This window comes from Salmo salar, chromosome 12 (genome assembly GCF_965601325.2).
Source record: "Salmo salar chromosome 12, fSalSal1, whole genome shotgun sequence".
Taxonomy (NCBI): domain Eukaryota; kingdom Metazoa; phylum Chordata; class Actinopteri; order Salmoniformes; family Salmonidae; genus Salmo; species Salmo salar.
The window spans coordinates 25197630-25225040 of NC_138302.1; the positions used below are offsets into that span (position 1 = coordinate 25197630).

At 46.0% G+C, this 27411-nt stretch overlaps 2 protein-coding genes across 3 annotated transcripts; one reads left to right on the forward strand and one right to left on the reverse strand.

Moving 5' to 3' along the window:
- The first annotated feature begins 699 nt into the window (after positions 1-699).
- Positions 700-24568, forward strand: LOC106564551 (MICAL-like protein 1). 2 transcript variants are annotated; one of them, XM_082958764.1, is made up of 16 exons: positions 700-1692; positions 10308-10356; positions 12721-12862; positions 13304-13404; positions 15403-15548; positions 15823-16721; positions 16849-16921; positions 17114-17553; positions 18038-18360; positions 18540-18677; positions 18963-19089; positions 19921-20011; positions 20105-20178; positions 20414-20528; positions 20646-20692; positions 20829-24568. In XM_082958764.1, the coding sequence occupies exons 1-16, from the start codon at positions 1550-1552 to the stop codon at positions 20984-20986; spliced, it is 3066 nt and encodes a 1021-aa protein (XP_082814890.1). In that variant the 5' UTR covers positions 700-1549; the 3' UTR covers positions 20987-24568. The 2 variants fall into 2 exon arrangements, with proteins under 2 accessions (XP_082814890.1, XP_013986158.3); XM_014130683.3 differs by having other exon boundaries at positions 701-1692; positions 17996-18360.
- c12h22orf23 (chromosome 12 C22orf23 homolog) lies at positions 24566-26867 on the reverse strand. The gene is made up of 7 exons (XM_014130688.3): positions 26740-26867; positions 26476-26569; positions 26305-26367; positions 25951-26130; positions 25470-25601; positions 25085-25185; positions 24566-24887 (listed from the first exon to the last, which is right to left on the reverse strand). Exons 1-7 carry the CDS (start codon positions 26740-26742, stop codon positions 24807-24809), a joined length of 654 nt encoding a protein of 217 aa, XP_013986163.1. The 5' UTR covers positions 26743-26867; the 3' UTR covers positions 24566-24806.
- Between the last annotated feature and the right edge of the window lie 544 nt (positions 26868-27411).

Below are 27411 nucleotides of genomic sequence, written 5' to 3' on the forward strand. Positions count from 1 at the left end.
AAGCCATTCTTGGTAGTCCCTCTACTACACGGTTGTCAAGGATAAAAACTGAGGTGCGTTATGATGCATTTTATGACCGAAATCATCTTGCACCAAAAGCCTCCATGTCAAGTCATACTGCCACATGTCAGCCCTAGACCTGCTGCACTCATCCAAATACACAGACACTACTCACACGCCATAACTCTATGTCATGCACGATCATCTCATCTTCCATGATTGATATTCCAGGATGTTTATGTCACTTTTCTACACAGATACCACGAAAAGGCACAAAGTTCTGTTTCGTCGTCACATGTAAAGGCTCCATCAGGAGAAAGACAGATACATTGCAATAGAAACACACCCAGTAGGCTAAAGCCTTCTGGCTGTTGCCCATGGTCTATTTATATGTTGTTTTAAATGACTGATATACCTGATCCTTCTCAACCCTCAACCATTGATGACAAGCCTGTGCACTGACCTGCTCCTAATAGCACAGAAACTGGAAACATAAACAGCAATATGCAGTTTAGAGTTTCACTTATACGTCTATTAAACTCCACAGAGAGGAGGAGAGACCAACAACATATTCCATAAAAGTTGTCAATTTGTGAGTTTGTGTCGCTGTCAACAGACTGAGTGTGTCCTGTAATTATAGTGGCCAAAAAAAGTTGCCAAAAAATGTACTTAACTACTCCCTCTAGCGGACACATAGGAGTAACGTTTTTGAATTCGTTTCATTTCAACAGCAGGCAGCCGAAGCAAGGCTTGTCAGAATGATCGGCTGCCTTGATTACAATTAATTTGTCATGACACATTTAACTAACCATCATCGCCATCCAAACACAACTGTGCGTTTGATACATTTATCTTCTGTTTTGACGTCAAGAAGAGTGCACGAGAAAGAAAAAACGCCTTGTTCTGGAGTCTGACCGGTATAACGACACAGATGGGACTGCACCATATAATAAGCAACGACGTTTCACATTTAAAGTTTTGGATGAATGCTTCAACATAAGGATTGTAACTGAGTTCACACGAATAAGGGACACGTTTCGGGTCAATTAATGTGTTTTTCCAAGTGAAAACATGGCTAGTTAGCTTCAGCTAGCTAAAATGCTAACTGCATCAGTCTGAAGCAGGGTTGAGATGTTCGTCTAAATTTGGACCGAAGCTAGCTAATCCAGGTAGCTAGCTAGCCACTGACAACATTTCTGTGACAAGCTGTCAAACCCATTGTATGTACGATTCTTTTTATATGGTGATTATTGATTGTGCGTGTTGGGAAAACTTGCAGATCGAAACTTTAATCACATCTGCTGGAGGAGTTGTGGAATCAATGTTTCATTGACATCGCAAAGTTAGCCTGCTTGCTACCAAACGTGACTTCAACGCTACTATCCTCGACCAGTCAATGGAATTCCGAATGAGTCATTTCGGGTGTTGTCCTCCAAAATTCGAAAAGCAGGAGGACAGCTTCTAGAATCCTACAAAAGCTTATTTCTCATCCCGCTACACGTGGGATGAGACCGATATTGAAAGGAATAAAATCTGAACGTTTCCAAACATGGGGTCGTTAAAAGCACTTCAAGAATGGTGTCGGATACAATGCGAGAGTTACAACGATGTAGACATCAAGAACATGTCGTCGTCTTTCCGGGATGGCTTGGCATTCTGTGCCATAATCCACCGATATAGACCGGATTTGATGTAAGTATTTAGTTAGTTTCAATAAACTTTGAAAAACGTTCTCCACTTCATCCCAGGCCTAAACAAGATGATCTTGTCCCTTTGAAACAATACATATTTAGAAACATAACACGCCAGCAACAAAGAGTGTGTTTATTTAACACATCAGGGCAAAATGTCAATATTGACAAGAATTCTAAAATAAAAATGGAACTCACGAACTCATCAAAAATGTACCAATTTGTTGCTCCAAGAAGGGTTACTAAATACAATGTTGCAACGTGCTGTTACAATGTAACAACTGTTAACAGAACTATCTGGGTGCTGAACTTCGATACAGTAATGCGTGACTGCTGATTTCACTGTAATCTAATCCTATTAGGACACTCAAGTACACTCTGTGTTCCTGGTCCAACGCTAGGCTAAATGAGCTGATCTAGTTCTTGCCAAGTTAAATAAAAACATCTAGCCTGTAACTAGATAATATCATGGGGTGGCAAATTAGTGCTCTCAGCCAGAGCCAGACCACCTTCGGAATTATGTAGCCAGGGAACTAAGTTTGTCCTCACCTTCACAGAACTGTGGAACGGAAACCCTTTGAACTCAATCAAGATCATGTCACTTCAACATGCAACTAAATATAGGGAGGGTGTGCCCTCTAGCTTGTGTCGGTGTTTATCATTTTGGCACCAGTGTTTGTGTGCACAAAGATATGTTTTGCTAACCTACATTGCCTTTCGCCACAACAATCAGTGTTCTGCTAACAACGTTAGTTACAGCCAGCCTAGGTTTAGGCTTGACTTGTAATCCAGGCGTCATTATAAATACTGTTTCTAAGCAGCATTAGAAAGGGGAAAACCAAGGGTAAGCCAAGTGTGCAGTATCTAATGTGGGTTGACCGGTCTGGCCCTGTCTGTAACAACACACTCCTTTTCCTGTGTGGGACTCACACACACTGCAGTCACAAAACAAGGGCACAGTTAGGCCACAAACTAACTGCATCAAAATGATTGTGGTGATGGGTTGCAAGGAGGTGGAAGATGGTAAATAGAACTGCCTTGGCTGAGAGTAGGAGTGAGCAAACATTGATGCCTCCCATTCAATACAGTACAGATGACTCAGGTACGACCATGCACCTCGTACTGTAACTGCTGTGTAAAGGAATGTCTTATTACTGTACAGCAGATGTCACATGTGTGTCCATGTCCTTCAACATGTATGAAGACCTGCATGCAGGATCTCATACACACTGCACCAGTACTACCCACTGCACCTATCCTGGCTTGTGTGTGTGTGTAACAGGATGTGAGATCACACGACGTGACTTAAGCCTTCGACTACTACATACAGTAGAAAGGGAGTGAGTGAGGGCAAATGACACCAGATATATTACAGTACATCTATCTCTATGGGTCAAAGGCTAAAGATCCATCTCTACCTCTGTCCCCTGAGCTCAGAGCTATTTGGCCGGGCAGCCTCATCAGCCAACCAACAGCGCTGCAGTGGCCTGACCTCTCTGTGACTGTCTTCAGTCTGATCCAGACAGACAGGCCGTCAGGGTAATCTGCAGCAGGGGCCTCCTCCTGCCAACCTGCATTTAGCTCTCATGCTACTCTAGCCAGCCAGTGTACAGTACTGCACAGCGATGCCACTCCAGTTCTTAGCACTGACAGCTTTCAGCACGCCACTGTACTGTACAAATGACTTATCTGACTGAAGCCTAGTAATGTCATTCAGGATCAGACAGGGTCCAGTTCTCTCTGACTGAAGTGGCTCTTGGTTCAGGGTTAATAAGCAAGGTGATTAAAGTGAAGCTATAAGCCTGACCAAGGTTGGGTAGCTTAGCTTGTATTATTTCCTCAGTACCAACAATAAGTCTTGTTCAGTAGATCCATCAAGGGGTTCAGACAGATTGGCCCATATCAGTTATTATTCAGTCAGTATTGACCTCAGTTTCATGGATTTCGGTGCCAGACTACGGTCTCATGTCAGACGTGTTTTGTTTGATCTGTCATTCTCCCCTACACATGACGCTAGTGGCCTCCCTGTTGTCTCTCTTTTTCCCTTTTCTGTATTTCACTTCCCGTTTCCACCCTGACACGGTGTTCTCTACCTCTGTGTTTCTCAGTTGAACCTTTCTGACGGGTTGAAGTTCATATTCTCCCGCACCGTGCAGCTCACCCATCCAGACTGTTCAAAATGTCTTTATACTGTCCACGCAGCAACGTCACCACCAAATATACACAGGACATTTGACCACATGCTGTGTTTTGTTGTTAATCACCAGAGCATGTAGCTTGTTGGCAGCGACACCAAGTCCACTCACACACAGTACAGGACTGAATCGTGAGGATGGTTGACGGTGGGGAGCACACCGGTGGCGATGGTAGGCCCCTCATCGAAAATCAACTTGTGAGCAGGGCAGCAATACTTGTTGGATTAGGTTCTCAGTGCCTCATCCTTCCGTTTCATGGTCTGCAGTGTTTCTCCCCCAAAAATGTGCAGTGCTCGCAGAAGGAGTGAGTTAAGTCGGTCTGGAACTGTTGGCAGAGAGAAAAATGTGCTGTTTTTCCAGTAAATTTCTTACAATTCTCAATTTTTTTTTTCATGGAGCCGAAAGAACATTTTGCAGTGTGAAAATGAATTTCTGTCAATTATACACATTTAGCCATGGCTATTTCTGTGTTCTTATGCTCAAACATTATAACATTAATTAATCCGGGCCCCTGGGCATGTACCCTAACCCTGTGTGCCCCATCACTAATCCAACCATGCCAAAAATATTCCGTCTATTGTTAGTACATTTTTGTTTCTCCCTGACTGTCTAGCTTTTATTGATTTCTTGTTCTCAAAGATTATATTGAAAATAATTGTGATGGGTCAATTATTTTCTACATTTTTGTTGTTGTGGCAACAACAATTTAGCTGCTGTGGTACGCCACTGCTAAATGAGCACAGGGGAAGCATTGCTCTGATCTGGCCTGTCAGGCTGTCAGCTGTTGAAGCACTGAGAGGCACCTCTCCAGAGACTCCAGTGTTACTCAAGGAGGATTTGGCAGTGGCAGTTGCTGCACTATGCACAACTTTGAGTAATAGCAGACTTGGCTGTAGCGTTAGTGCTTTAGCACCAGTAGGCCTACAGCAGAGTGGCAGTGTGTGTGTGTGACGTAGCGTTCGGTCAGGACGGCTAGGCTAAGTGCTTTTGGAGCCATGAGAGTCAGATTAGGGGGAGAAAAGAGCTCACTTTGTGCTATAGGCAGTCTCATACTGGTCTATGGGCTGGATGTGCTATAGGCAGTCTCATACTGGTCTATGGGCTGGATGTGCTATAGGCAGTCTCATACTGGTCTATGGGCTGGCTGTGCTATAGGCAGTCTCATACTGGTCTATGGGCTGGCTGTGCTATAGGCAGTCTCATACTGGTCTATGGGCTGGATGTGCTATAGGCAGTCTCATACTGGTCTATGGGCTGGATGTTCTATAGGCAGTCTCATACTGGTCTATGGGCTGGCTGTGCTATAGGCAGTCTCATACTGGTCTATGGGCTGGCTGTGCTATAGGCAGTCTCATACTGGTCTATGGGCTGGCTGTGCTATAGGCAGTCTCATACTGGTCTATGGGCTGGCTGTGCTATAGGCAGTCTCATACTGGTCTATGGGCTGGCTGTGCTATAGGCAGTCTCATACTGGTCTATGGGCTGGATGTGCTATAGGCAGTCTCATACTGGTCTATGGGCTGGATGTGCTATAGGCAGTCTCATACTGGTCTATGGGCTGGCTGTGCTATAGGCAGTCTCATACTGGTCTATGGGCTGGATGTGCTATAGGCAGTCTCATACTGGTCTATGGGCTGGATGTGCTATAGGCAGTCTCATACTGGTCTATGGGCTGGCTGTGCTATAGGCAGTCTCATACTGGTCTATGGGCTGGCTGTGCTATGGGCAGTCTCATACTGGTCTATGGGCTGGATGTGCTATAGGCAGTCTCATACTGGTCTATGGGCTGGCTGTGCTATGGGCAGTCACATACTAGACTATGGGCTGGATGTGCTATAGGCAGTCTCATACTGGTATATGGGCTGGCTGTGCTATAGGCAGTCTCATACTGGTCTATGGGCTGGCTGTGCTATAGGCAGTCTCATACTGGTCTATGGGCTGGCTGTGCTATAGGCAGTCTCATACTGGTCTATGGGCTGGCTGTGCTATAGGCAGTCTCATACTGGTCTATGGGCTGGCTGTGCTATAGGCAGTCTCATACTGGTCTATGGGCTGGATGTGCTATAGGCAGTCTCATACTGGTCTATGGGCTGGCTGTGCTATAGGCAGTCTCATACTGGTCTATGGGCTGGCTGTGCTATAGGCAGTCTCATACTGGTCTATGGGCTGGCTGTGCTATAGGCAGTCTCATACTGGTCTTTGGGCTGGATGTGCTATAGGCAGTCTCATACTGGTCTATGGGCTGGCTGTGCTATAGGCAGTCTCATACTGGTCTATGGGCTGGCTGTGCTATAGGCAGTCTCATACTGGTCTATGGGCTGGATGTGCTATAGGCAGTCTCATACTGGTGTATGGGCTGGTTGTGCTATAGGCAGTCTCATACTGGTCTATGGGCTGGATGTGCTATAGGCAGTCTCATACTGGTCTATGGGCTGGATGTGCTATAGGCAGTCTCATACTGGTCTATGGGCTGGATGTGCTAGAGGCAGTCTCATACTGGTCTATGGGCTGGATGTGCTATAGGCAGTCTCATACTGGTCTATGGGCTGGATGTGCTATAGGCAGTCTCATACTGGTCTATGGGCTGGATGTGCTATAGGCAGTCTCATACTGGTCTATGGGCTGGCTGTGCTATAGGCAGTCTCATACTGGCCTATGGGCTGGCTGTGCTATAGGCAGTCTCATACTGGTCTGTGGGCTGGCTGTGCTAGAGGCAGTCTCATACTGGTCTGTGGCTGGCTGTGCTATAGGCAGTCTCATACTGGTCTGTGGCTGGCTGTGCTATAGGCAGTCTCATACTAGTCTGTGGCTGGCTGTGCTATAGGCAGTCTCATACTGGTCTGTGGGCTGGCTGTGCTATAGGCAGTCTCATACTAGTCTGTGGCTTGCTGTGCTATAGGCAGTCTCATACCAGTCTGTGGCTGGCTGTGCTATAGGCAGTCTCATACTAGTCTGTGGCTGGCTGTGCTATAGGCAGTCTCATACCAGTCTGTGGCTGGCTGTGCTATAGGCAGTCTCATACCAGTCTGTGGCTGGCCGTGCTATAGGCAGTCTCATACCAGTCTGTGGCTGGCTGTGCTATAGGCAGTCTCATACTAGTCTGTGGCTGGCCGTGCTATAGGCAGTCTCATACCAGTCTGTGGCTGGCTGTGCTATAGGCAGTCTCATACTAGTCTGTGGCTGGCTGTGCTATAGGCAGTCTCATACCAGTCTGTGGCTGGCTGTGCTATAGGCAGTCTCATACTAGTCTGTGGCTGGCTGTGCTATAGGCAGTCTCATACCAGTCTGTGGCTGGCTGTGCTATAGGCAGTCTCATACTAGTCTGTGGCTGGCTGTGCTATAGGCAGTCTCATACTAGTCTGTGGCTGGCTGTGCTATAGGCAGTCTCATACTAGTCTGTGGCTGGCTGTGCTATAGGCAGTCTCATACCAGTCTGTGGCTGGCTGTGCTATAGGCAGTCTCATACTAGTCTGTGGCTGGCTGTGCTATAGGCAGTCTCATACTAGTCTGTGGCTGGCTGTGCTATAGGCAGTCTCATACTAGTCTGTGGCTGGCTGTGCTATAGGCAGTCTCATACTAGTCTGTGGCTGGCTGTGCTATAGGCAGTCTCATACTAGTCTGTGGCTGGCTGTGCTATAGGCAGTCTCATACTAGTCTGTGGCTGGCTGTGCTATAGGCAGTCTCATACTAGTCTGTGGCTGGCTGTGCTATAGGCAGTCTCATACTAGTCTGTGGCTGGCTGTGCTATAGGCAGTCTCATACCAGTCTATTGGCTGGCTGTGCTATAGGCAGTCTCATACCAGTCTGTGGCTGGCTGTGCTATAGGCAGTCTCATACTAGTCTGTGGCTGGCTGTGCTATAGGCAGTCTCATACTAGTCTGTGGCTGGCTGTGCTATAGGCAGTCTCATACTAGTCTGTGGCTGGCTGTGCTATAGGCAGTCTCATACTAGTCTGTGGCTGGCTGTGCTATAGGCAGTCTCATACTAGTCTGTGGCTGGCTGTGCTATAGGCAGTCTCATACTAGTCTGTGGCTGGCTGTGCTATAGGCAGTCTCATACCAGTCTGTGGCTGGCTGTGCTATAGGCAGTCTCATACTAGTCTGTGGCTGGCTGTGCTATAGGCAGTCTCATACTAGTCTGTGGCTGGCTGTGCTATAGGCAGTCTCATACTAGTCTGTGGCTGGCTGTGCTATAGGCAGTCTCATACCAGTCTGTGGCTGGCTGTGCTATAGGCAGTCTCATACTAGTCTGTGGCTGGCTGTGCTATAGGCAGTCTCATACCAGTCTGTGGCTGGCTGTGCTATAGGCAGTCTCATACTAGTCTGTGGCTGGCTGTGCTATAGGCAGTCTCATACTAGTCTGTGGCTGGCTGTGCTATAGGCAGTCTCATACTAGTCTGTGGCTGGCTGTGCTATAGGCAGTCTCATACCAGTCTATTGGCTGGCTGTGCTATAGGCAGTCTCATACCAGTCTATTGGCTGGCTGTGCTATAGGCAGTCTCATACCAGTCTATTGGCTGGCTGTGCTATAGGCAGTCTCATACTAGTCTGTGGCTGGCTGTGCTATAGGCAGTCTCATACTAGTCTGTGGCTGGCTGTGCTATAGGCAGTCTCATACCAGTCTATTGGCTGGCTGTGCTATAGGCAGTCTCATACCAGTCTATTGGCTGGCTGTGCTATAGGCAGTCTCATACTAGTCTGTGGCTGGCTGTGCTATAGGCAGTCTCATACTAGTCTGTGGCTGGCTGTGCTATAGGCAGTCTCATACTAGTCTGTGGCTGGCTGTGCTATAGGCAGTCTCATACTAGTCTGTGGCTGGCTGTGCTATAGGCAGTCTCATACTAGTCTGTGGCTGGCTGTGCTATAGGCAGTCTCATACTAGTCTGTGGCTGGCTGTGCTATAGGCAGTCTCATACCAGTCTATTGGCTGGCTGTGCTATAGGCAGTCTCATACCAGTCTATTGGCTGGCTGTGCTATAGGCAGTCTCATACCAGTCTATTGGCTGGCTGTGCTATAGGCAGTCTCATACTAGTCTGTGGCTGGCTGTGCTATAGGCAGTCTCATACTAGTCTGTGGCTGGCTGTGCTATAGGCAGTCTCATACCAGTCTATTGGCTGGCTGTGCTATAGGCAGTCTCATACCAGTCTATTGGCTGGCTGTGCTATAGGCAGTCTCATACCAGTCTATTGGCTGGCTGTGCTATAGGCAGTCTCATACCAGTCTATTGGCTGGCTGTGCTATAGGCAGTCTCATACCAGTCTATTGGCTGGCTGTGCTATAGGCAGTCTCATACCAGTCTATTGGCTGGCTGTGCTAGTGAGGTTTCCTGTATCCAGACTGAGAACCAACATGTTGGTGTTTTTCCTATTTCCCTTCTTTAACAGAGCAGAGACGTTGCGTCCAAAAGCAACTCACAGATGTTCTAGGGTGCGTCCCTAATCCCACCCTATTCCCTACATATTGCACAATTTTTGATCAGGGCCCATAGAGCTCTGGTCAAAGTAGTGCTCTACATAGTGAATTGGGTTCCATTTGAGACGCAGGCCCAGCTTTACAGCAGGATGTTACCTGGTGGGAACATGGGGTTTAGTTCCCTGCTCCAGGCCCAGTCAACCAGCCACCTACTCATTACTGCTGTGTTGAGCCAACCTGCTGTCCTTTCATCACAGTGGGGTTCACCCATAAAACACTGTTGATGTTGATGGTGCTGTGGCCCCATTCTCAGTGAAATATAGAGGTAACTGGTTGTGTATGGCCAAACATACTGTTCGGATCCTGATGGTGTTTGATGGGCCGTCACTCAAGACTTTTCAGATGAGATCAAACCGACTAACCCCCCCCCCCCCCCCCCCCCCCCCAAGATAGTTAGGCCTGTCATTACTTAGATGCACTAAGCAAAAATCGCTCCGCCATTTCCTGGTTGCTAAAATTCTAATAGTTTGCCTAATTTCAGTTTGTGTGACAAAACAGTCATTGTGTAGAGAATCATTCTAGCATCTAAACCCCTTTTGAAATCATTTTCCATAACCCAAAATATTGTATATTCAGCTGTTTGAAGCTGGCGTACAAAACCCAAAGTAAGAGATGCAAAAACAAAACTTCAGAACGGGAAGCAGAGAAATAGCACGTATAGAACAGATCTACCACTTCTTAGACATGCTTTCAATGGGAATCAATCTATTACTGATCTATAACTCAAATTTCTATGTGAATTTGGTCGGGTTGCCCAAAAAGTGACACATTCTAGCTTTAATATGCTATATGGGTTATTTCTGGTCTGGTTAGATGCTCATCCTTTTACCTAACAATAGCAGTGTGATCTCTCATCATTTGACTGTAGTATTGTGATTGTATCAATGATTTAGAGTAGGTTATTTGTTTAGATTTTAAATGTAGTCTTTTTTCCCCCCTGTCATTCCAGAGACTTTGACTCCCTCTCCAAAGAGAATGTCTACGAGAACAACCGTCTGGTGAGTCACTAGAACACATCACTCCTCCACACGCAGACACACTCTAGTGGCCTTGGCCTAGATGTAATGGTTAGTTGTGAACCAGCTAGTGACTTCATGTTGCCGGATACTGTAATTAGCTGTGACAAGTCAGTCATGGTTGTTACTCTGGTTCCCTCCTCTGTGTCTGTGGTAGGGTATGTGTTGGGTGAGTTCTGTAATACTGGAATACAGTGTAGCCAGGTGTAGGCCTGCTAGTGTCTGTGGTAGGGTATGTGTTGGGTGAGTTCTGTAATACTGGAATACAGTGTAGACAGGTGTAGGCCTGCTAGTGTCTGTGGTAGGGTATGTGTTGGGTGAGTTCTGTAATACTGGAATACAGTGTAGTCAGGTGTAGGCCTGCTAGTGTCTGTGGTAGGGTATGTGTTGGGTGAGTTCTGTAATACTGGAATACAGTGTAGTCAGGTGTAGGCCTGCTAGTGTCTGTGGTAGGGTATGTGTTGGGTGAGTTCTGTAATACTGGAATACAGTGTAGTCAGGTGTAGGCCTGCTGGTGTCTACGAGAGGGTGAGTGTTGTTTAGGAAGGTAATAGAGATGAGTAACAGATGTCACATGGGTGAGACTGGAGTATTGTCTGCAGTTAGTCAGCTAACTATCATACATTTTCATCTGTCTGTCTGTGTCTCTGTCTGTCTTTGTCTGTCTGTCTGTCTGTCTGTCTTTCTCTGTCTGTCTCTGTCTGTCTCTGTCTGTCTCTGTCTCTCTGTCTGTCTGTCTGTCTGTCTGTCTGTCTGTCTGTCTGTCTGTCTGTCTGTCTGTCTGTCGAGAGCATAGTTGTTTATTGGTTCCTGCCAGAGTCTGACATGCGAAGGGGGGAGGGAAGGAGAGAAGGGGGGAGCGAGAGCAAGCAAATGAGGACAGGAAAGAAAGACAAAACCGTTAACCAAAGGGAGGATATGAAAAAAAACTAGTCCTCCGCTATAGGCTTGTTTGTAGCAACCATTTAAATAACAAAGCCAAATATTTATTTATCAACAACTGCAAAGGGGCCAAAATAACATTGCCCTGATGTTGAGTAGGCCTTGGTTAGCCTACTTCTAGCAATCCTAAAACTGAGCTTGAGTGTTGTCAGCTGAATGCTACTATTTACATTTCTTTCCAATTATCCAAGAGCTTTTTCAGGGTTGAAGCAGTTGGTGGTCGAAATAACGGTTTGTTTCACTGGCAGCATGTCGGATATCTGTGAACATTTTCAGTGTTTCACTGTAGCTACGGCATTAGCCTGAGTTAGCCTGAGGCAGCCTAATCCTGAACCCAAACACGCAGCATACTAAACTAAAGCTAGATGATTAACTTCCAATCACTGTCTACACGGTAGATTTCAGTTGTTCCCCTGCGTTTGTTTACCATTGTTTCTCAGACTTATCAGACTACTGATAATCCTTGAGAAGGTTTAGTCATCATGGGACGTTCTGTTTTGAGTTAATTGCTAGAGTTGATCTTGCTGCTGGGATAACGTTCAGCTCAGCTACTGTCTGCAAGCTGTCGTTGTTTTGACTGATATTACATTTGATGAATATGTCTGTTTTTCACATGTAAAAACAGCTCCCATTCACTGGTTTGTTTAAATGTTCACAGTTTGTAACAGTTTGTTTACATTTACACAGTTTGTTTACATGTACACAGGTTGGTTACATGTACACAGTTTTGCATCAATTGTGGCCCTGTTTACCGAACAGCTGCCAAGTGATTGCATTATCCCCAGTGTTTTGTAACCTGACCAGCTATGCGTCCCAAATGGCACCTATTCCCTACATAGTGCACTACTTTTGACCAGAGCCCTATGGACCCTGGTCAAAGTAGTGCACTATATAGATAATAGGGTACCATTTGGGGCAGAGAACTATTAAGGCCTTCATTTCCTCAGTGGAATTTGTCATTAGGCAGATGGTTATCCAACCAACAGTATTCTGGCAGGCTTCAACATTTAATTATGACCAAATAACACAGAGGGTTTTTTTTTTTAAGCAGGGGGTCAAGTATCAAAGTGTACATAGGCGCGCACACACACACACACACACACACACACACACACACACACACACACACACACACACACACACACACACACACACACACACACACACACACACACACACACACAATAAAATAACTGATGTCTGTTTTTACATTGTTGTCTTTCTCCTTTCCCTCCCGCCCTCCTTCCTTCCCTCCCTCCCTCCCTCCCCCCCACCCTCCCGCCCTCCTTCCCTCCCTCCCTCCTTCCCTCCCTCCCTCCTTCCCTCCCTCCCTCCCTCCCACCCTCCCTCCCTCCTTCCCTCCCTCCCTCCCTCCTTCCCTCCCTCCCTCCCTCCCTCCTCTAGGCATTTGAGGTGGCGGAGGAGGAGCTGGGAATCCCTGCTCTGCTGGACCCAGAGGACATGGTGTCCATGAAAGTGCCTGACAGGCTGAGCATCATCACCTATGTCTCCCAGTACTACAACTTCTTCACCAACAAGTCCCATGGTGAGTAGTACAGCTCTGGGGTTGGAGGACCCAGACACCGTCAAAGCGCCAATCCAGGACTGTGTTGTGGAATGTTGCAGATAGAATTGTCATGAGTAGAGCTGATGTGATTCCTTTTTCTATTTGTCAGAAAGGCATATTTGTTCTACATATTATAGTTCTATCTGAATGTTCCACAACGATCTCCTGGGCCTGGGCCTTTAGTACACAGCTGTAACCTAAACGGTTCGCTAGCTGGATGAGAAGTGGTCCTGTGTTATTAGATGTGACAGTATCACTGACAGGCCATCACTGAGTCACTACTATATGATTGCATTTGTAACTGGTCTCTCAAAAGGCCCTCTGGGTTTTATAATGCTCTGACGCAAAGGAAAATATCTACAGTTAGCCAACGCATAAACTCAATTAGAAATTGACTGATACCATCTCCCTCTCCTGTAGCCAACCCCCCCTGCATGAAGAGGTCCAGTGGTACAGGCCACATTGAGCCGGCCCAGAAGAGACCGGTGGCCCCTCTGGAAGACAAAGTGGTTGAGCCCGAGGTAAGGGCTACGATGGTATCGGGAATCAGATGATGCATGAATACATGTGGGAAAGAGGTCAATGGAATGCGACCAAAACAATGGAATTGCCATGGAAACGCGTCTGGGGAAAGGTCCTGAATCTCCTCATTGCCCCCCAGCAATGTTAGCCTACATTTAGGCTATTGTTTATATGTGTTGCTAGCTTCCAACCAGAACATTAAGCTAGCCAAGACCAACAACACAAACAAACAGACTATACAGCTACAAGTAGTGAATATCGTTACAGACTATGCTAAACAAGTTAAATGTCTTACCTGTGTTGATTTTCCACACACATAGCAATGTGTAGCCTACTTGAACACCAGCTCCCCACAATTCCCCGCTGTCCCACGCCGAATAGCCTGAGGCCAAAGGGCTCATCTCACAGGCTCTAGTTCCCAACGTGGGAGCACTGCGAACCGTAGGTCGGGATTTTTGACCTGGTATATGTTATTTCTGTACAACAAAACTCGACTGCCTCTTTTACACTGGGGGTCAAGGGTGAAGTAATGTTTTCCTTGTTATTTCGTGAATATCGACTTGTAATATGCAGATATTCTGGATTTACGGATTGTGTGTATGATGTCATTCACATGATTCTAATTCTAAGCCTTATTAAATGAAACTAATGGCTGTGTGGACCCCAGGAAGAGTAGCTGCTGCTTTTCCAACAGCGAATGGGGATCCTAATAAAATACCAAAAATACTACATTGATTTAACTTTATAGTACATGCATGATAACTATAACTCATTCATTGTATTTGTTTAACATAACAGGGAATGTATTTGTGCTTGTATTTTGGCATGGACCAACACCTGGACAGTCACTCAAAAGGTGTTAAATAGCATTGACTGTCACAGTATCAGGTGTCAATGCTAACGTGTCAGATGCATGAATGGATTGTCTGTCTGTCTACGGCATCTATTGGTGTGACCGGATGGTAGAGGTTGGGTACTAGTTGGCGTGTGTGTGTGAGTTTCGATAGAAGTCCTCTTTGTCCGTTACATCAACGCGGTACGGGATTGAGTAATTCTATTGACTAAATACATTTTAGGCTAAACTTGTAGGATAGGCCATCTTAAAAAGATTGCCTATAGGATAGTATTGATGTGGGCTATATCCTATAAGTTTAGCCTCCATTGTTTTTCTTTTAAAGATAGCCTTTTGTATCCTGTCTCTCCCCTTCTTCCGCATGCCCTCTCTACGACTTCCTCCCCCCCCCCCCCCCCCCCATACCGGCCTCCTCCCTTCTTCCCCCTCTTTAGACGGAAATCCACTCCTCCTCTCCCTACTCTTCCTCCTCTTCTTCTTCCTCTTCTTCTTCCACCTGGCCTCTGATCTCCTCCCCTCTTTCTGGTCCTGAGCCTAGACAGTAGGATGGGAGGAGGGGGGGGGGGGGGGGGGGGCTAGGGGGATCGAAACAGTTAGGTCAGTCATTTTGAACTTTAACCTCTGTACATAGACACTAACTATTTAACACCTGTTTTATACTACTAACGTTGTGTGCCAAGTTTGAACACTTGCTGCTAACCCTTTGACCTTTAACTCTAAAAACACCTGCTAGAGTTTCTTACATCACTATTACTAGTTTTCTACTAGACTTTCCTCGATAATTAACGGCTGGTTTGGAACTTTACTACTTTTCCACTTAATACATATCACTTTTTAATATCAAGACGATGTTTTTCAACGATTATAATATAAATGTAGCTAGTTAAGGCAATGACTCGAAGCCGAGGAGGTGATGAAATATAACAGACTGGTTTTAGCTAGATAAGCAGAATGATAAGCAGAATGATAAGCAGAATGATAAGCAGAATGAATCCTCCACATCCTCGATCCTGACTCCATGTTTGATCTCCCCCCACCTCCCTCCCTCCCTCCCCCCTATCCTCTCCATCTCCCCCATCCCACACCCCCCCCTCCACCTGCGACCCTCACCCCCCTGGCCACCTGCCTACCACGCCCGTGCTAGCTGAGCCTACCTGGTCCGATGGGTACGGACGGAGGGGTACAGGCGGGGGTGAAGCGTAGCAGCAACTGCGCCGCCTGCCAGAGGCACGTCCACTTGGTGCAGAGGTTCCTGGTCGACGGCAAGCTCTACCACCGCCACTGTTTCAGGTGAACACCACCCGTTCACTTACTGTATCTCTGGTCTGCACAGCTACTACAACATGTCATACTGCTGAATCTGTTCACTGTATAATGATAAAACACTGCTATTCCAGTTACTCAAAACAGACAGTTGTATATCCTCTGTTCACATGCATTTCCAGAGTATGAAGAAATTCTACTTGTATTTACAAGTGTTTAATCAACGTGCTTACCACAGGGTATGTCAGAGCCTATGTCAGACTATAGTCTGAATGTTGCCTCCTGCTCTCCTCTCTCTCAGGTGTAGGGAGTGTAGCAGCACTCTGCTTCCTGGGTCCTACAAGCTAGGAAACGAGGTCGGCTCCCTGGTCTGCACGCATCACTTTGCCAGGTCTGCCTTAGCCAATCAGAATGGCCGACCGGATCTAAGCAAGCGACCGACAACGGTTCCGTCCGTCAGGATTGGTCGACCCATGCTGCCTCAAACTTCTCTTCCTTCTGGGAGGGACCAGGCGGCAAAGACTCCGGCTCAAGAGACTCCGCCACCAAAAGAGACTCCGCCCCAAGAGACGCCACCAATAGAGACTCCGCCCCAAGAGACGCCACCAAAAGAGACTCCGCTCCAAGACACGCCACAAAAAGACACGCCACAAAAAGACACGCCACAAAAAGAGACGCCACAAAAAGACACGCCACAAAAAGAGACGCCACAAAAAGAGACTCCGCCCCAAGAGACTCCGTCCCAAGAGACTCCGCCAAAAGAGACTCCTCCCCAAGAGACTCCGCCCCAAGAGACTCCACCAAAAGAGACTCCTCCCCAAGAGGGCGTCACCAATGAGGATTACACCCCCACACCAACCAATGACTCTGACTCTACACCATGTCCTATCTCAACGACAAAAACGCACTCTTTGAAAAAAGAGAAAGAGAGGGAAGACCGTGCAGGAGAAAGAGAGGTCAAATCTCCACCCTCCCCCATTCCTCCCAACCCTTTCGATGACATCGAGGAGGAGGGGGAGGCGACTCCGACAACAGCCAAAGACACAGCCAATGGGGTTATCCCTCCTACACCTGTCAGTCATCTAGGACTAGGGGACAGTAAGCCAGTCCCCATCCCTCGCCGCTTGTCACAGCCCTCCCCTCCACCTCGTCCTGCCCCCAGGGTCCGCCCACCCCGCGTTGACAACCTTGCGGTCAATGGTGAGTGGTCGATTAAGGTGATTGACAGCTGAAATAAGTTAGTGCTATTTGCTACTGTAGATCCTCAATTGAACTGTGAACTCCATCCTAATATAAAATATATGAAACCTCTGATTTTGACTCTCAGGTGATCGTGGTGAACACAGGAGATCTCTTCCTCCAGCTCCCAGACCTCGAGAAAGATCCCACTCCCCTGGAAGGTTCCGTATACTGACTAACCTGTCTTTACTAGTCTACAGTGATTGGACTACTTCATCTGTTCCTCTCCCAGTCTCTGCACAGCAGTCTGTGTGTTAATGCATGTTGATGTTTTCATGCACTCATCTGTCTTTGTTGTTTTGTCTCCCCCCTCCCTGTCTGTTTCTGTCTCCCCCACTCATCCTGTCTCTCAGCTCCAGTCTCTCCAGCAACGCCCCCAAACCCCCTAACCCGCCCTGGCTGGCCCTCGTCCAATCCCAAGAACCCAAGAAGAAACCAGCACCTCCCCCTCCCCCTGGAGTGGCCACACCCCCACACACTGGTTTGTTATCTTCTCTAAAAGGGGAGGGCTCCAGACCAGCCACGCCCCCTGCACCCGCCAACCCCTTCGATGAGGAAGTAGAGGAAGAGGAGGTGGGGTCAGGGGAGGGGTCAGTAGGAAGTTTGGTTTCTCCCACTGTGGTGGTGAGTCATCCGTGGTACAGCATCACCCAGGCTGCAGACGCTGCAGCTGACCCAGACACGCCCCCCATTGGGGGTATTTCCTCCCGCTCTGCAAGCCCCAATGGCTCCAGGTGCAAGAAACGCCCTGCGCCCCCAAAGCCTGTTCCAAAGGCCCCCGGCTCTAACTCAGGTCAGTGGGACTTGATGGCAACAGAGTAGGATAGAGGTTGGTTAGAGAAGTGGTTCCCAGCCAGGGGTACTAGGACCTATCCACAGGGGGTACTTGAAGACTTATCAGACCATCCTGGTAAAATGCAGATGAGGTACTCTGAGCAGAGCAAAATACAGTTGGTGGTACAGTAACCAAAAAAAGGTTGGGAACCACTGGGTTAGAGCATTGGACTAGTTTCATCCACTTCACCTCAAATCATGTCAATCATGTGTCTTGTATGTCCTGCACAGCACTGTGGTTTTGTTGTTGTTATTCTGAAAGTTACCATTCGATGTGTTCAATGGATGTTAACAATGTTTTTCTCTCCATCCTCCTCCCATCCAACTCTACTTCGTTTTCCATTTCAACTTCTGCTCTTTTTTCTGTTTTCTGATATCACTTCATCCCTCTATTTCTTCAGCCCTTCCTCACTCCCAGCCCTCCTCTTCCTCTCCCTCTCCAGCTATTAGCATAGAGAGCCTATCCTCTGCCTCCGACCATAGCTCCTCCCACCCATCTTACCTAGGGGGCGGAGCCACAGGCGATCAGGACAACCCTTTCACCAAGAGCGTATCAGAGCCCTCCATCTGTAGGCCCTGTGGTGGCTCCACCCCCTCCACCTCAGCCAATCGCCTCTCTCCGAGCCCCTCCCCTCCTCCCCAGCCAGCCAATCCTAGCTCGGCTCCGGCCACTCCGCAGAGCAATCGGAGTGCCAGGCCCCCAAGACCCCCAACGACACCCAGCCCCCTGGCAGCATCAAGTGCTGTCCCAGTTCCACCCCCCAAGGTAAGGGATTCTGGACCTCATTTTCTTTCACCATGTAAAAATACATGAACTCCACTAACTTCCAAGAACCTTTTAATGATACAAGATATTCAATGTAATGAGCTTCATACCTAACTAACAAATACTATGATAATTATTTAATACCTTGACATTCATCTCTGTCTTCTCTCTGCTTCCAGCGGACTTGTAAGGAAAACCCTTTCAACAGGAAAGCCTCTCCCTCCCCCGTTTCCTCCCCTAAAACCAGACCCCCTAGAGGCCCTCGCCCTGCCCGGCCCCCCGCACCTGGACACGGCTTCCCCCTCATCAAACGCAAGGTGAGATTGTGAGGACACCACAGTCAGCTAAAGTTTGTAATTCAATGAGTCACTCGATGATTCGGCATCAGACAGTCCGAGTCTTTTTATGGAATGTGGCGACAAGCCTACAACAGTCTACTATTACTGCTATTACCATAGCCAACGGTATTGGTTATAGTTTTAGTTGCACTAATGTTTTCAAAGGAACAACTCAATCTGCATGTAAATAATGCGAACTGTACCATATTGTATTATTTTTAAGATTGCAGTGCTAGTGTGTTTTGTGATGTGTGTGTGGTCCAGGTGCAGTCAGACCAGTACATCCCAGCAGAGGACATCCATGGAGAGATGGGAGAGCTGGAGAAACAGCTGGATGAGCTGGAGCAGAGAGGAGTGGCTCTGGAGAGAGAACTACGAGATAACCCCAATGGTAAAGCTATCAGATCAGCCAGTGTTCTGCACTCCTGGCTATCATATAAACCTCTCCAGACTAGTCTGATGATACGGGGAGGTTGCATGGTCCCAGATTATCAAGCCCACCCCTGGACTAAGAAGCATGTTCAATTGAGAGTCTCTATAAAAAATGTTTGGTCCAAATCAAATGTTATTGGTCACATACACGTGTTTAGCAGATGTTATTGCGGGTGTAGCGAAATGCTTGTTGAAAATCCTGAGGCTGCATTCTCAGTTCAGTAGTTAATAGTTTAATCTTTAGTTCAATAGTAAAGTGTCTAATAGTAGGTTAAATAGTCAGTAGTTGAATAGTCCGGTCAATAGTCTAATAGTCAGTTCAATAGTCTAATAGTCAGTTAAATAGACAATAGTCAGGTCAATTGTCTAATAGTCAGTAGTTTAATCTTCAGTTCAATATTTTATTTATTTAACTAGGCAAGTCAGTTAAGAACAAATTATTATTTTCAATGACGGCCTAGGAACAGTGGGTTAACTGCCTTGTTCAGGGGCAGAACGACAGATTTTTTTTTACCTTGTCAGCTCGGGGATTCGATCTTGCAACCTTTCGGTTACAAGTCCAACGCTCTAACTACTAGGCTACCTGCCACCCCAAAAGTCTAATATTCAGTTCAATAGTCAATAGTTTAATAGTCAGATCAATAGTCTTAATAGTCAGATCAGTAGTCTTAATAGTCAGATCAATAGTCTTAATAGTCAGATCAGTAGTCTTAATAGTCAGATCAATAGTCCATATTTGTATCTATAGTGTAATATTATCCATATTCTCATGGTGTTGTTCCTGTTGTAGATGAGGAGGAGGAGACCTTGCTGGTGGACTGGTTCACTCTGATCCATGAGAAACACCTGCTGGTGCGCCGCGAGGCTGAGCTGGTCTACACGTATGTACCAAAACCTCACCAGAGCCTGTGCTCATTGGTCCATTTAGCAGCTGTCTCTTTAAGATTCTCACACTATTTATTTTCTCTTGACAGGGCCAAGCAGCAGAACCTGGAGGAGAGGCAGGCTGATGTAGAGTATGAGCTGAGATGTCTTCTTAACAAGCCAGGTGTGTGATCTCACTTCCTGTTTGTGAATGACATCATAGAGCACAAGGCCCTTGAAGCTACCTGGGATGGGAGGCTTGTTAACTAAAATCCTGTTTCCGTGACATTTTTCTTTCCTTCCTCTTTGTTGTTGGACTGAATTCACTGAAATGGAACGGGGTCCAGAAAATAATCCACGTTTTAAGTCACTGCGTTACTCTTCATTCATCCTCCCCTCTTAATCCCTCCATCTTGTAGAAAAAGACTGGAATGAGGAGGACAAGGGCAGGGAGCAGGAGCTGATGACAGAGCTGGTCACCGTCATCGAACAGCGGAACCAAATCATCAACAACATGGATCAGGACAGGCAGAGGTAATCAATCACCTATCATCTACTGTCTGAGCTCATTTAGAGCAGGATGGGCCAGTAGATAGGTGATCTGCAGTCGATGTCTGTGTATTTGGTGATCTTACTGTGCTTCTCCAACAGGGAAGAGGAAGAGGATAAGCTGGTGGCGACCATGTTGAAGAGAAAAGGTAAGACGAGACAAAAGCTTCATGTTTTGTTAGAACTCTCCCTTTCATCTTTCTTTCCGCTAGAAGTATTCAAGCCTCTCGTCCATGTCTCTCTGTCTTCCCCCTCTCTTCTTTCTCCATCTCTCCCTTCCTCCAGACTTCCAGAAGGAGCCAGCAGCAGAGGGCGAGCAGCAGCAACAGAAGAAGAAGAAGAAGGAGAAGTTCAAACCCATGAAGGTTCTGAAGAGGTTGAGTGTGAACCAAGGAAAAGGTGGCAGCCCACGCAAGGAGATGGCAGAGAAGGACAAGAGCTGAACAAGGTATGGAAGGAGGGAGGTGGACGATGGATAGAGGGATGGAAGAAAGGAAGAGCGGTACCATCCTTTATTGGGACATATCAGATGGAAAGAGCGTGGAAACGATGGATGAAAAACAAAACACGGTGGAGGGAGAGAAGGAAAAACAACCCAGGATTCTCACAGCTATGTTAAAGACTGTAATGTGTGCAACCTGTAATTTGCTCCTCCTTCCTCTTACTGTAGCATATCCTTCTAATCGCTCCTCCCTACCAGAGTATGTGAGCAGAGTTAAGCGGTTAGAAATCCCGCTCGTGCTAGCGATCCACCTCTTTTCAACTGCTCCGCTAAAAACCGTTCTGCGCTCACAGGAATAAAATGGCCGCTCCAAATTCGCTCCATTCATTAAAATCACAATTTAACCAACACCCATCTATTTTTGTGACTACCTTGACTTACCATTTGGTATTTAAGTAATGAAACCAAACCATATGATTTGAATTAAAAGTATTTGAATAAACAAACACGTTGGAATATACCAAGCCTATCTCTTTTAGCATGTGCATATGGTAAGTACACCATCATGCTTTCGGGATGCGTGTCTTTTCAGATTCCACGATTTGATTCTTTAGTTGTGGACGCTACATCACCGCAATCCCTCTCTTGCTCTTGGTCCTCATCTTGTAAGTCACCTTGATTTAGCACCTGTGTGTTTTAACAGTTTCTTTATGACAATATTTAGCGAACTCCATGACAGTAGCAAAAGCACGGGGAAATAGCAGCACGCAAGTAGACTACAGATGCATGCTGGGCCGGGCATGCCCTGAGCTCGTGAAGTGAGCGCTACTGGAACGAAATTGGAGCGGGCGAGAAGGCCGACGCTCCAGCCTTTGGGAATCTCGCTCCGAGGCTCCAGTCAAATTGGGATCGCTCCACTCCCCTCACATACTCTGCTCCCTACTGTAGCTCCTCGCTCCACTCCGCTCACATACTCTGCTCCCTACTGTAGCTCCTCGCTCCACTCCGCTCACATACTCTGCTCCCTACTGTAGCTCCTCGCTCCACTCCGCTCACATACTCTGCTCCCTACTGTAGCTCCTCGCTCCACTCCGCTCACATACTCTGCTCCCTACTGTAGCTCCTCGCTCCACTCCGCTCACATACTCTGCTCCCTACTGTAGCTCCTCGCTCCACTCCGCTCACATACTCTGCTCCCTACTGTAGCTCCTCGCTCCACTCCGCTCACATACTCTGCTCCCTACTGTAGCTCCCATGATGCTCTTTCAAATACAGCCACTCCAATGCGTTCTGTACTGTATATATTTGAAGTTGCCTTTGTGTGAAGAGAAAATTAAGAGAACTCAACTGCTTTAAGACTAAAACCTTAAGAACCGTCTAAAGACTGAATTGAAGAGGAGGTATATGTTCTGTAGCTTTGAGGTTCAGCGCAATATGTGGTTTCTTCTATCCCTTTTCATTACTACTTTGCACATTGTGACCCAGGCCTTTTTTAAAATCGGCTTTTAACAAAGATATAAATACTGTGACTGCAGGTTTCTTACCATTTATCAGTCTCTTATCATGATAGAAACTAAAGAAGAACACTCCCTCATCTCCTGCTTATTCAGTGGTCCTAAGGTTTTCCCTTTGTTCATGGACGTTGCGTGTGTCTCATCGTCTGTAGATTGGATACAGAACTAAGAGCTGTGTGTCTCATCGTCTGTAGATTGGATACAGAACTAAGAGCTGTGTGTCTCATCGTCTGTAGATTGGATACAGAACTAAGAGCTGTGTGTCTCATCGTCTGTAGATTGGATACAGAACTAAGAGCTGTGTGTCTCATCGTCTGTAGATTGGATACAGAACTAAGAGCTGTGTGTCTCATCGTCTGTAGATTGGATACAGAACTAAGAGCTGTGTGTCTCATCGTCTGTAGATTGGATACAGAACTAAGAGCTGTGGGTGTCAGTCAGTTGTCTGGTTTGAGTCTGTGGTACTTCTGAGCTATTGTGAATATTTTTAAAAGAGGAACCCGTTGTTGTGAGTAAATACTGCCAGTTAAGATGAAGGCGAAATGACAACCCAAATAATTACTCTAGCTTTTAGCGAAAAGGTTATTTCTTAACTAGCTACTTACCATGTTTTCCAAATCACAGACTATTGGACTGTAGATATTATATTGGACAATGTTTAGGGTTGGATAATCACGGTCTGAGAATGAGACATAAGAAATAGTTCAGATGGAATGTAAGTAATGGCTTTAAACAAGGAATGTAAAGCAGTGTATTTGACTAACATAGTTGTATCACGGCAGGTCACTGACCTAATAGTATTACAGAATCTGACCAGATTTACAACCCAAACAAGTGTGAACAGTTCTAGGGGCTACATTATACAATAAGGATTGTGTTATATATATATGTGTGTGTATGTGTGTGTGTATATATGTATATATATATATGCAGTGAGTGTAGAAAACATTAAGAACACCTTTCTAATATTGAGTTAGAATGCCCTCAGAACATACTCTATTCGTCGGGGCATGGACTCTACAAGGTGTCTGAAAGCATTCCACATGGATGCTGGCACATGCTGACTCCAAGGCTTCCCACAGTTGTGTTAAGTGGGCTGGATGTTCTTTGGGTGGTGAACCATTCTTGATACACGCAAAACTGTTGAGTGTGAAAAACCCAGCAGCATTACTGTTGACACAAACCGGTAGCTTGGTACCTACTACCATACCCAGTTCAAAGGCACTTAAATCATTTGTCTTGCCCATTTACCCTCTGAATGGCACACACACAATCCATGTCTCATGTCTCAAATCTTAAAAATCCTTCTTTAACCCGTCTCCTCCTCTTCATCTACACTGATTGAAGTGGATTTAACAAGTGACATCAATAAGGGATCATAGCTTTCACCTGGTCAGTCTAGGTCATGGTAAGAGCAGGTGTTCTTTATGTTTTGTACACTGTGTGTGTGTGTGTGTGTGTGTGTGTGTGTGTGTGTGTGTGTGTGTGTGTGTGTGTGTGTGTGTGTGTGTGTGTGTGTGTGTGTGTGTGTGTGTGTATAAATTCCGTAGATATCTTTTAACAATGTAGCAAACTATTAGTACCTACCAGTTGATATCAGTTTAACTGTTTTGGGAAAGTCTGCAAAATATGCAAATCTTTTTATTTATATATTTTACAATGCCTTTGACTCTGTAAACGCTGTCTAATTCCATTGAGTTTTGCCTTAACTTAGAATCTGCCGTCAAAGTCGATCGTACTGAGATCCGTTTATGTTAAGAGTGCCCTTATTTAAATGTCTTCGTCAATAAGTCTCGTTTTTGTCCGGAGTTAAACTGAATGTCTTGTTATAGTCTGTTCGTATATTGTCTAGTACACGATCTTGTCTTCCATTCAAAACGGCTGCTTGTCTTTGTGTGTTTGTGCGTTCTGTTAGTCAGTGTATTTCCATGTCTGTCTCTTCGTGTCTTTGTGCCTCTTCTTCCTATTTAAAAACTCACACCAAGGGCTTCTGTAGAGCTGTGTTGAAACATGGTCCTAAAGAAACAACAGGATCACTGAGAAATAAAACATATTAATGCCGCTAAAAAGATGTGTGGTCATGTTTTAATGTACACTACAATGCTTTTTCACACTTTGATAAGGATGCATTGGGGTCTTCCCTGCAACATTTGTTACCATGCCATAATTTGAACAAGCATTAAGCACAAATGAAGACTAGTATCCAAGTTTGAGTTCAGAATTCCTGTGCAGTGTATTTTCTGTAGGAGAGTATTAGCAGTATAGTACATCCATTCAGCAGAGTCAGTAGATAAGTATTCCTCTCTGTCACTCAGTCTTCTTCTCTGGCATAATGGTCCTCAGCTCTGCACCGCGGGCCTTGTCAATCACCTCCAGCTCACGGATTTTCTGGAAGGCGAGGAGCCACAAACAACCGTTACAAATGTGTGAGAGAGTGGGTGTACCTATGTGTGTTATTCCACGTTGTGTTCACCAGTGAATCTGTATCATCATCGAAACCGTACAATGTAAATACCGTTGTTTTTAGGTGTAGATTATTTTCCTTAAAGACATTCCTGTGACATGAGGTATATCAGACAACTTACCTGTGAGATCTCTGTGTTGATGATGTTGTGATACTGCTTCCCTTTCCCCAGGGCTGTCATCTCTTCCAGAAACTCCTTCCTCTCCTCAATCTCATCCAAAACTAGGAAAGAAACACAATCCTTAGAAAACATGCGAAGACCGTACATCAAACGAAGGAGAAACTCCTTAATCAAACACTGTTGGGACGGGGTTACAGTACAACCTACTGTTGGCAAATTAATTTATTAGTTTAGTAGAGTGATATGGAACTCAATTGAAATGAGGGGAAAGTTATGTGAGGAGGAGAGATGTGTAGAAAACATGTTGGAGAGCCAGAGATGTGGACGACATGTTTCCCCATGGCCAGAAAGCAGTAACTCTCTCCCTCTCTGTGGTAAACCTCACCTTCCTGGAAGCGGTCCCTCTCCTCCTCTGGGCCCTGGTCCAGGGAAATGTTCCTGGGATGACTGGGTCTGGGCTCCTCCTGCCCCGTAGCTAGAATGTTCTGGAGCCTCCTCTTCTCCTTCTCTAAATCTCCTTACAGGAGAAGAAGTGAGGGAAAGAATGAATGCACATACATCTCTTATCCAGATCTCATAGAAGGAAAGGGAAAGGGGGATACCTAGTCAGTTGTACAACTGAATGCATTTAAATGAAATGTGAGAGAATGAAATGGAGGGAGGAACCTCTGTAAAAGAGGGCTCGTACACATAGGCCTAAATTACTTAATTTTTTTTACAAGAGCATGGTGGTACATTTGTTCCCGGGTGTCCCTGACCAACTATCAGTGAACTAGTTCTGATATCAGAAGAACAGGGCCTCTATCTTTAGAATACCAAACATCTCGGCCAGTTGAAAGGGGGTAGAGCTGAAGCAGAACGCGTACGTGTGGCACTGGGGCGGAACCTATCTCTGGTGTAGTTGTCCCCAGAACTACAATTGTCAGCGGTGCGCCTCAGGGGCTTGGCTGGAGTGCGGGTTGTGCTATTTTTTACGACTTTGGGTTTGGGCAGTGAGGGAGGAGCAGATGATGTGGGGTTGCAGGTCAATGGCAAAGCTGATCCTTCTGAAAATGCAGACAAACAAAAAACATAGCATTATCTTACCTTTGTTTGTCAAAATTATTCATAAAACTTAAATTAATGATAGGACTCAAAATAGAGCAACAGGTGTGGAGGAAGTTCAAGCAGTAAGTCAACATTACTTTCCAAAAGATGGATAACAAACATGTGACACTCACTCTTAAGTTTGTCATTGATCTGTCTTTGCTGGAAGTTGGTGAGTCTCGACTCTTGCATCATTACTGTGAAACCAGAGCACAGGTAGGCTTATTGTATGTGTGTGGATCTAACGCTTACACACACACACACACACACACACACACACACAAAGAGATAGAACAAAACCCCACATTTCAGCATCTCCTGAATCTCCTTGCTGTACTGGGTCCTTCTAGGACAGTTCCACAGACCTCCACCAGCTTGATCACGAGAAGACGTATCCATCTGCAACGAATGACGGAGAAGTTAGCCAGCTGGCTTTAGATAACGTTAGCTGCTGCTGAGCAAAGACCATGGCAGATAGCAAAACGTTGCATGCTAGGAAGCTAAGATAACAAATGGCAAACATTTAATATATTTATCAAGACATAACTAAACAGTGTTGTATTTCTTACCATGGATTTCTATTTTTCTCAACTTTCTTGACGCTGACCATGGGATAATGATGACAGTGTCTCTTCCGGACATAACAGGCGGCTGCCATAGAAACCATAGGTCTTAAAGCCACGTGATGAGGCATTTGGCCTTGCAGTACAACATTGACCCACTAGAGGGAGGCAAAACCACAGATAATTGTACAAGGCATATAGAGCTATGGAAAAAATGAGGTGTTCATTTTTTTGCAATAATGTGTTTGAATATAGCTTAAATTTTCAACGTCTAAGAATGAACCTTTTTTTTAAAAACATTTTGTTCTGTTTTCTATTTGTGTTTCTTGACTCAAGTATCAAATTGTGCGTTGTGAGACTGTCTAACTAGCTAAAACATTCATTTTTTACCCCATCATCTAGGTTGCTGACTGCTGTTGATTGCTTGAATCCGATAAATTTCGTAGCTGAACTGTGAAGTGCGAGCAAACGTAGAGAGGGAGGGAGACAGGGCACGAGGGAGTAAGTTAAGGGAGGGCATTTATGAAAGTCCATGTGTAAAGTAGGGTACTGACTGTGGTAGCTATTGGCCTTCTCACTGGCTCTCTCCCCTTTTAGCTCCCTCCCTCCCTCTCATATTCAATGGTTCTCTTTGTCTCTCTGAGTAACATGCAGCCTCAGCCGATTAAACGCAGCGAA

What these genes read in the sequence shown, in the direction of transcription:
- c12h22orf23 (XM_014130688.3), bottom strand. An exon ending in GATTCAGGAGATGCTGAAAT is followed by an intron (nt 26,368 to 26,475) that starts GTGGGGTTTTGT and finishes CTGGTTTCACAG; the next exon opens with TAATGATGCAAGAGTCGAGA. An exon ending in TCAACACAGAGATCTCACAG is followed by an intron (nt 24,888 to 25,084) that starts GTAAGTTGTCTG and finishes CTCGCCTTCCAG; the next exon opens with AAAATCCGTGAGCTGGAGGT.
- LOC106564551 (XM_014130683.3), top strand. Translation starts at nt 1,550, where the DNA reads ATGGGGTCGTTAAAAGCACTTCAAGAATGGTGTCGGATACAATGCGAG. An exon ending in AGATCCCACTCCCCTGGAAG is followed by an intron (nt 16,922 to 17,113) that starts GTTCCGTATACT and finishes CCTGTCTCTCAG; the next exon opens with CTCCAGTCTCTCCAGCAACG. An exon ending in GACCATGTTGAAGAGAAAAG is followed by an intron (nt 20,693 to 20,828) that starts GTAAGACGAGAC and finishes CCCTTCCTCCAG; the next exon opens with ACTTCCAGAAGGAGCCAGCA.